Raw genomic sequence first — 9,989 nt, 5'->3', positions numbered from 1 at the left:
CATAGTGATGGTGATGACTTCTAACAACAGATACATAGTGATGGTGATGACTTCTAACAACAGATACATAGTGATGGTGATGACTTCTAACAACAGATACATAGTGATGGTGATGACTTCAAACAACAGGTACATAGTGATGGTGATGACTTCAAACAACAGGTACATAGTGATGGTGATGACTTCAAACAACAGGTACATAGTGATGGTGATGACTTCTAACAACAGATACATAGTGAGGGTGATGACTTCAAACAACAGATACATAGTGAGGGTGATGACTTCAAACAACAGATACATAGTGAGGGTGATGACTTCTAACAACAGAAGTCATCACCCTCACTATGTATCAAACAACAGATACATAGTGATAGTGATGACTTCTAACAACAGATACATAATGATAGTGATGACTTTTAACAACAGATACATAATGATGGTGATGACTTGCAATAACAAATACAAAGTGATGGTGATGACTTGTAATAACAAATACAAAGTGATGGTGATGACCTCTAACAACAGATACATAGTGGGGGTGATGACTTGTAACAATAGATATTTAGAGATATAGGTGACTTCTAACAGTAGATATGTGGTAGTGGAAGTGTCTTCTAACAGAATGTGGTGATGGAAGTGTCTTCTAATAGTAGATATGTGGTGATGGAAGTGTCTTCTAACAGTAGATATGTGGTGATGGAAGTGTCTTCTAACAGTAGATATGTGGTGATGGAAGTGTCTTCTAACAACAGATACAAAGTGGAGATTATGATTACCATCAACAACAATAATGGGACAATAATCAATGTTAAACTACATTTCTTCATTCCTCAGAATATAACTGTAGATACAGTATTTATAAAGTTTACTTATTTTCCAGAAATGAAATAGTTCTCTTCTTAGATTTGTAATTTAATAAAATTCTTCTTGTTACAGAATTAAGTCATAGAACTCATTTTGCAAATGGAGAATTGCATGCTGTTGGTAGTGTAGCAGGAGGTGGTCGCTATGACAACCTTGTTGGAATGTTTGATTCAAAACAAAGAAATGTTCCTTGTGTTGGAATTAGTATTGGAATTGAAAGGATATTCTCGATAATAGAGGCACGTGCTCAGGTAAGTTTTGAGTAAGATACAAGAGTCACACTTTAGAGCTTTTGATTCACCGGCTTATCAAGAGAAAAGGCTGTTAGTTTACATAATTTTGCTCTGTAACGAGCACCACTACAGTTTAGAAAGAATTATGCATAAATGTACTTTGTTTTGAACAGTGATTTATCATAAGTATTTCATTTATGCTTCCGAGAAAAAATTGTGTAATTATAAAAGTATGAATTATTCTCTAGTAATTACATGATATGTATGTTATACGAAACAGGGACTCCACCTAGTATGAATCTGTTACTTTACCCTCCACCTAGTATGAATCTGTTCCTTTACCCTCCACCTAGTATGAATCTGTTCCTTTACCCTCCACCTAGTATGAATCTGTTCCTTTACCCTCCACTAAGTATAAATTTGTTCCTTTACCCTCCACTAAGTATAAATTTGTTCCTTTACCCTCCACCTAGTATAAATCTGTTCCTTTACCCTCCACCTAGTATGAATCTGTTCCTTTACCCTTCACCTAGTCTGAATCTTTTCCTTCAATCTCCACTTAGTATGAATCTTTTCCTTCAATCTCCACTTAGTATGAATCTCTTCCTTCAACCTCCACCTAGTCTCAATCTCTTCTTTCAACCTCCACCTAGTCTCAATCTCTTCCTTCAACCTCCACCTAGTCTCAATCTCTTCCTTCAACCTCCACTTAGTCTGAATCTTTTCTTTCAACCTCCACTTAGTCTGAATCTCTTCCTTCAGCCTACACCTAATATGAATCTCTTCCTTCAGCGTACACCTAATATGAATCTGCTTCTTTTCTCTTCACCTAGTATGAATCTGCTCATTTACCCTCCATCTAGTATGAATCTGCTCATTTACCATGCACTTAGTATGAATCTGCTTCTTTGCCCTCCACCTAATATGAATCTGATCCTTCATCCTCCACCTAGTCTGTATCTTTTCCTTCAACCTCCACCTAATACAAATCTGCTCTTTCAACCTCCACCTAGTCTGAATCTCTTCCTTCAACCTCCACCTAATACATATCTGCTCTTTCAACCTCCACCTGGTCTGAATATCTTCCTTCAACCTCCACCTAGTCTGAATCTCTTCCTTTACCATCCAGCTAGTATGAATCTGTTTCTTTACCCTCCACTTAGAATGAAACTGTTCCTTCAACCTCAACTAGTATGAAACTGTTCCTTCAACCTCAACTAGTATGAATCTGTTCTTTCAACCTCCACCCACAGAATATCTCCTTCAACCTACACCTAGTCTGAATCTCTTCCTTCAGCCTCCACCTAGTATGAATCTGCTCATTTACCATCCACCTAGTCTGAATCTCTTTCTTTGCCCTTCACCTAGTATGAATCTGTTCCTTCATCCTCCACCTATTCTGAATCTCTTCCTTCAACCTCCACCCACAGAATATCTCCTTCAACCTCGACGTAGTCTGAATCTCTTCCTTCAGCCTTCACCTAGTAAAAATCTGCTCCTTTACCATCCACCTACTCTGAAATTCATTCATCATCTGCCTAGTCTGAATCTCTTTCTTTGCCCTTCACTTAGTCTGAATCTCTTGCTTCAACCTCCACCTAGTGTGAATCTGTTCCTTCATTCTCCAACTAGTGTGAATCTGTTCCTTTTCCATCCACCTAGTATGAATCTGTTCCTTTTCCATTCACCTAGTGTGAATCTGTTCCTTTTCCCTCAACCTAGTATGAATTTGTTCCTTCAACCTTCACCTAGTCTGAATATGCTCCTTTATCCTCCACCTAGTATGAATCTCTTCCTTTACCATCCAGCTAGTATGAATCTGTTCCTTTACCCCCACCTAGTATGAATCTGTTCCTTCAACCTCCACCTAGTCTGAATCTCTTTCTCCAGTCTACACCTAGTAGGAATCTGTTCCTTTACCATCTGACTAGTAGGAATCTGTTTTTTACCCTCTATCTAGTATGAATCTGTTCCTTCAACCTCCACCTAGTGTGAATCTGTTCCTTCAACCTCCACCTAGTATGAATCTGTTCCTTTTCACTCCAACTTGTATGAATCTGTTCCTTTGCCATCCACCTAGTATGAATCTCTTCCTTCAGCCTCCACCTTATGTCAGTCTCTTCCTTCAGCCTCTACCTAGTCTCAATCTGTTCCTTACCCTCCACCTTGTATGAATTTGTCCCTTAATCCTCCACCTAGTATAATTCTGTTTTTCCACCTTCAACCTTGTTTTTTATCTGTTACTTCACTGAGACTAAATCTGTTCTAACCTTCTACTGAGTCTGAATCTGATTCTATCAGTTTGAATCAGCCAGTTGGTTCTCCATTGTTGTATTAGGTGGAACATGAGAAACTGAGAACTACAGAAACAGAGGTTTTTGTTGCTTCAGCACAAAAGAAGATGACAGAAGAAAGAATGAAGATTTGCAAAGAACTTTGGGATGCTGGAATAAAGGTGATTTTATATCAGGAATTTCATATATCAAGGATGGTTCACGACAGCATATTTTTAATATTGTGTGCTTAAGGCACATAATATTTGAATAGAAATTAGGTTAATGTATACTTAAGCATAACCCTTTAGTTCATCTTTCTTTGTAGTATCTTTCTGTGCATTTTTTGAAGGTGAAATATCAAACTTCACTGTGTTCTTTTATAAACTTTAATCTTTTAGAACATGTTACTCTTTCACTGTGTTGTGGAAGCTGTATCTAGTCTTAGGTATTTCAAAACAGATAAAATGTTTAAAGCAGTGAAAATGGCTCTACTGTTGTCATGACAAATACTTAACTGTATGACTTCATTGTTATATTTGTACAAACAAAGTAAAATATAATTAATTTGAAATGTATTTTACAAGAAATTTTGAAACTCAATATGCGAAAAGAAAAATAAGGACTGTTTTTGTCATGTTAAATCTGATTGTTTTTATGACAAATTTTATTAAATTTTAGATTTTATTTTGACATGAAGATGATAAAAGAACTGAATCATGACCATTTCTTCTTTAAAACATATTTGATGCTTGTAACTACATTATGAATCTTTTCATATTTAAACTTACTGTTAAATTGAAATTATTACCAATTTTGTCTTTTATCTTGCAGACTGAGCAGTCCTACAAAGTGAATCCTAAATTATTAGACCAGCTTCACTACTGTGAAGAACGATTCATCCCTTTGGCCATTATTATTGGAGAGACTGAACTGCAGAAAGGTGTCGTGAAGCTTAGATATGTAATGAGTAGAGAAGAGGTACCCGATTGTGTTTTTAAAAAAACATGTTTATGTTTGAATATTACCGAAAACATTAATGTTTCATTAGAATAATGAGAGAGATTGACTGAATTATGAAATAGTGTGTTAAACTAATTTATGTAAACTGTATAATTAAGTGTTGATGTATTTTGTGAACAAAGCTGTACTAGTTTTAGCCAGTTGTGTGCGGTGATTTTTATATTTTGTACACTTTTTCGTCTTTTACAGATAGAAATCGAAAGAAATAAGTTAGTTCAAGAAATTGGAGCTCATATCAGGACATTCTCAAGTATCAAACAGACCTGAGGGAATTTTTATCAGCATTTCATTTAAAATCTGAGACTTTAATTTCATTATTATCTTAACATTGAATAAATTGTGAATACATGAATTTTTATCACTTATAAAAACCAAAGGTATTTGATTTATATAAAAAACAAGTTTTTATCAAAATGCAACATTAACTATTTTGCAACATCTAATGTATATTTTTTATTAGACCAAAAATGCTGTTAGCTAAGCATGGACTGATAGAACTTGATATTATAAACAAATAATATAATTTTTTTTAAGATATCTATATATGTTTCATTATCTAAAAAGTTCATAATATTACTGAAAGAACTTGTGAGCTTTATTTTAAAGTTGGTGTTGTACTGAAGTATCTTTGGCTCTGTGTTTCTGGTAAGATGCCACAAAATCCCAAACATTGAACAATAAAAAGAATTAATCAAATTTTGTGGTTGGTATTTACAAAATTTAAGGATGAAATGTCTGAAAGTGTGTAGTAATGGGTTAGTTTCATAAGTTATATCTTGATTTTGGACATCATGTTTCAGTAAATGTAGTAATGGGTTAGTTTCATAAGTTATATCTTGATCTTGGACATCATGTTTCAGTAAATGTAGAACAAGTTTTTAATTTTTTATTCTGTTTTTGTAATCACAAAACAGTTACTCAGGCTTTTGTTATCTCAAATATGCCTGAAATAAGGATGTGTTATTTGATGGTAAAGTAACAGGTAGCTTGTATACATAAAGATTTATGGTGTATTCTTTAGTATTTGGTGTTTTTTTGCACGCAACACCTGGATCTCAGTGCTTAAGTTTTTAAACCAATGAGTAAATAGTAAGTTTATCATAGATCACCATATAATCAGTAGTGATACATATACCAGTGGTCTCCAAACTTTAGGTATTCTATAAGGCACGTTGCAGAGCAAGACTTGGTAAAACACAAAATATCTTTATTTTACAGTTATTTGTAATATATTTATTATAAAATTTTTATGCAAATCAAAAACAGAATATAAGAGCACCATTAGACTACTGTAGTATATGCTTCCAGATGCTCCAGCTGTAAGTCTGAGAAATTATAAAACTGAAAATGGGATTTTGTTACCCCTCAATGGGCAGAGCACAGATATTCAATTCTGTAGCTTTGTTTTTAACAACAAACAAGCTTAAACATATTACAACAATAATCCTCCCCTCCGACATGAGCAGAAAATTGCCTTGTTATTTAGGTGGGAAAATATCTCAATGTGGCTTATAGCTCTCTCTCTCTGTAGGTCTGTGGACTTACAACACTATCATCAGGGATAGCAGATAACCCAATGTGTGTAAAAACAAAGAAACACTCTCATGTAGTCCATCACTTGTGATGATGACAGGTCAGATGCATTACGCTCTCATCTCATCTTTTGGGTCTATGAGTGCACAAGAATGATCTTGATGCACACAATGTAGCACTTGTTACAGTTCCGATGTAGCAATCATCTCTCACAGCTAACAGGTAGTTTCATCTTTGCAGGCTGTTGTGGTCAAGTGAGAAGGTGGGATCTGCTATTGGCAAACTCTCTGATGCTATCTCATCTTAAATGGTATGACTTCCAGTAATATAATTACTTTGCTTTAAATATTTACAGTATTTTTACATTATCTCAGTCAAGACGTATGTATGTATGTCATATATATATATTGTAAAAAATCTGAGCTAAATTAAAGACAACTTGTCCTAACAGGATCACACTAGACTAGTGCTCTACCAACTAAGCTACCAGAACTCAAGTAAAATCCAACCTGTTCTAACATTCACAACTTGGCATTCTGAAACTAAAAACACATAATAGCACTAGTTGATGTACCTACTGAACTGTCATAAGTGACTCCTAAACCTAACCATTCTGTACTTTTTTAGAAACCTTATATGTAAGATCAACAAGTATTCAACATTGTAAAGGCCATATGTGATATTTTTTAAAAGTTAAGATCAGTTTTAGCGAGTACCTTTAAGTAGATTATCAATGTTAAGATAACTATTTTCAGTTAATAAATTTGCCATTTGAGTCACCTGTTTTTAAATTGTTTTAAGGTATTTTGATTTTCTGACACGTCGACATTTATTGAATAAAACGTATAAGTTTATGTTGTATGGAGTTGGATAGGTGTAACTGTTAGCAACACAAACGTACTTAATTATATCATAATTGTAATCTTTTATCCAAACGTAACATGAGACTGACTTATTATGTCATTTCTTAATTGTAGAACTTCCTAGAAATTTAGTTTCTTTCAGGCCACGTGCTGTATTTGATGACACTAGCAAATCTCTCTATACTAGTTGTGGTGTAAACCTAAAAGCGGCCAAGGTCACGTATAGGTTTCAATATATAAATGTTGACCTAAAAAATACAAGATTTATCCTAATTACAAAATGAATACGCAAGTCAACTGAAGGTGACACGTGAATTAATATTGTCCAATCAGATCTGACATTTAAAGACACACCTACACTGTTGCCAACTCTTAACATTCTGTTAACTACGTGTTTTGATATCGCTATCTAAACTGCTGTTAACTACCTGTTTTAATATCACTATCTAGACCACTGTTAACTACGTATTTTAATACTACTATTTAGACCACTGTTAACTACGTGTTTTAATATCGTTATCTAAACTGCTGTTAACTACGTGTTTTAATACTACTATTTTGGACCACTGTTAACTACGTGTTTTAATACTGCTATTCATACCATTGTTAACTCCGTGTTTTAATACTACTGTCTGGAATATTGTTAACTACGTGTTTTAATATCGCTATCTAAACTGCTGTTAACTACGTGTTTTAATATCACTATCTAGACCACTGTTAACTACGTATTTTAATACTACTATCTAGACTAGGGTTAACTACGTGTTTTAATACTACTATCTAGACTACTGTTAGCTACGTGTTTTAATACTACTATCTAGACTACTGTTAGCTACGTGTTTTAATACTATTATTCAGATTACTGCTAACATCGTGTTTTAATACTACTGTCTAGACCACTGTTAACTCTGAGTTTTAGTACTATTATTTAGACTCCTGCTAACATCATGTTTTAATACTAGTAATGTTTAATGATGGCGTATTTTGTAGGGTACAGTAGATGTTTATACAGTGGAGCTTTAAGCAGAGTAGACATAGTAGGTTTTAGAAATTTAATAAATTGCAACTGTCTTTTGAAAGAAAAGAAGACGTCTCTGCCTTCAGGTTACAACAAATGTTTTAATTTTTGTTAAGATATGAGAGACAATGTAACTGAGAGGGTTTAATGGTTTTCGGGATATAGATGGAACATCATAGCTGATTATAATGATATTAAAAAAAGGAGTGTGTATTTAGTTTTAGCGCGAAGTTTCATAATGGTATATCAGGACTCTGAAATCAGAGCCAGTAAAGAAGCCAGTTTTTCGTTTCCAATTCAACTTTATGGTTTAATATGGACAGCTAGGGAAAATATCACCGACGGAGTGCAAATCTGGAATAATTATGTATGTTGATGGTGGTAATCCACTTTCAATACTCCATGAAGATGTATCGGAAATAACTGCCGTTCCATGTTTGTTGTTTTAACTAAACACGTTGTATTCTATACAGATGTCAAAGAGCAACTTGAAAGTATAAACCGGAAGTGCTAGGTTAAGTTCAGGTAATTACCGTTTGAGATATTCTATTGTTTCTTGTACTGATACGTTAGTAAATGATTAGTGAACGTCGAAACTGAACATTCTACCATTAGCTATGTGAAAGTTTTGTTACTTACTGAGACAGTTCACATTATATATATATATATGATGGCAAGATTCTTCCTAGAACGGGGGATAAGCGTTCTCTTGACCATTTGGATAGAAATACAATAGGATATAAACAATGTTAAATGCTGTGGAAGATTGTAGAGAAATACAGTAAGATATAAACACTGTTAAATGCTGTGGAAGATTGTAGAGAAATACAGTAAGATATAAACACTGTTAAATTCTATGGAAAATTGTATAGATTTATGATGTCAGAAAAACACGTAGGTTTAATGCAAAACGATAAAACCCTGTAACCTGAGCTTTTTCGAAAGGTGGACCTTTCTTCTTCTTCAGGGGCAAACTAGGAAGCTCCTGAAGAAGAAAGGTCAACCTTTCGAATGCGCTCAGGTTACAGGGTTTTATCGTTTTGTATGAAGATTGTATAGAAATACAGTAAAATTGAAACTATTCAATTCTATGGAAGACTGTATAGAAATACAATAAGATAAAACAAAAACAATGTTAGATTCTGATAGAGTATCTTAATTTAAGTACAAGCACAAACACTAGTGACGAAGACGAAAAACGATATAAAGACGATCTTCAAGAGGTAAAATCTCGATCTTCAGCTTATAGGTTGAACTCATAAAGAATATCATGAAAAGTTTCTAAACATAATTCATTTCGTACAAAAACTGTTTAGAATTCAAGTCAACAGTTACATAGTTAATAATGTTCATCACAAACAAACTAAATAATAGACTTGACCGGTTAAAGTAATGTGTTATATTGATAATGTTCGTCACAAACAAAAAACAAACGAAACCCCTACTACTTTCCAGATTATACACTATACCAGTTAAAGTAACATGTTATAATGTTCATCACAAAGTGACGAGGCTTTCTTCTTCTCAGACTACACTATTTAAAGCAATGTTTTATCTTGATAATCAACGAAACTCCTACCATTTTTCAGACAATATAAGTACTTTGATAGGTGCAGTGTACTCAGTATGTATTTTCCATATATCAAACCCCAAATGTTTTACTTGTAACATAATTTGTGTACAGGTATTTACAGCACCTCAAACCTGTTTCGAACCCGACCAATGGCATCTCTTTACAAATTATTCCTTTTTTCCCCCATATATATATATATCACAAAGAGCGCGATTTCTTTACGCATGCGTAGGAATATAATCCACCTGTATGAGTTCATACAATAAATGTTAGTGTACTGTGAATCCTATTTATTATGCAATTTTCTTTCTGGACTTGGTATATTCATTGAAGACCTGAATTACTAAGGTGAGTGTCTGTTGTTCAAGAAATATCCTTCTTTTGTATATCATATAAGTAGTATTGGGGAGTAATTGTTGTGTTTAAAGACAGTTTTAAGTACTGTTTTACTTATTCGATAACGAGGAACCCGCTTTGAGACTAATAATGGCTGGAGACGGCTTGAATGGGTAATGAAGAAAAACTTTAATATAAGTTTAACATAATAGCAAATGTACAACGTTTCGACAAGGTTTTTGTCATCATCAAGAAAGTAACGAATCGGTGTAC

General features: G+C 33.9%; 1 protein-coding gene across 9 annotated transcripts in view; it reads left to right on the top strand.

The window, feature by feature from the left end:
- LOC106466473 (histidine--tRNA ligase, cytoplasmic) overlaps positions 1 to 6,717 on the top strand; it is a 44,829-nt gene extending 38,112 nt beyond the window's left edge. For 8 of the 9 annotated variants that reach the window (XM_013926759.2, XM_013926758.2, XM_022394483.1 and 5 more), the window contains 4 exons: positions 937 to 1,115; positions 3,436 to 3,552; positions 4,205 to 4,351; positions 4,583 to 6,717. In XM_013926759.2, coding sequence (XP_013782213.1) covers positions 937 to 1,115; positions 3,436 to 3,552; positions 4,205 to 4,351; positions 4,583 to 4,660 — 521 coding nt within the window. In that variant the 3' untranslated portion in view covers positions 4,661 to 6,717. The remainder of the gene's footprint in view (positions 1 to 936; positions 1,116 to 3,435; positions 3,553 to 4,204; positions 4,352 to 4,582) is intronic. The other variant, XM_022394482.1, reaches the window with a different exon arrangement.
- The last annotated feature ends 3,272 nt before the right edge of the window (positions 6,718 to 9,989 follow it).

Source organism: Limulus polyphemus, unplaced genomic scaffold (assembly GCF_000517525.1).
Source record: "Limulus polyphemus unplaced genomic scaffold, Limulus_polyphemus-2.1.2 Scaffold2270, whole genome shotgun sequence".
Lineage (NCBI taxonomy): Eukaryota > Metazoa > Arthropoda > Merostomata > Xiphosura > Limulidae > Limulus > Limulus polyphemus.
The sequence above is the reverse complement of the archived record's forward strand: the minus strand, read 5'-3'. Positions and strand labels throughout refer to the sequence as shown.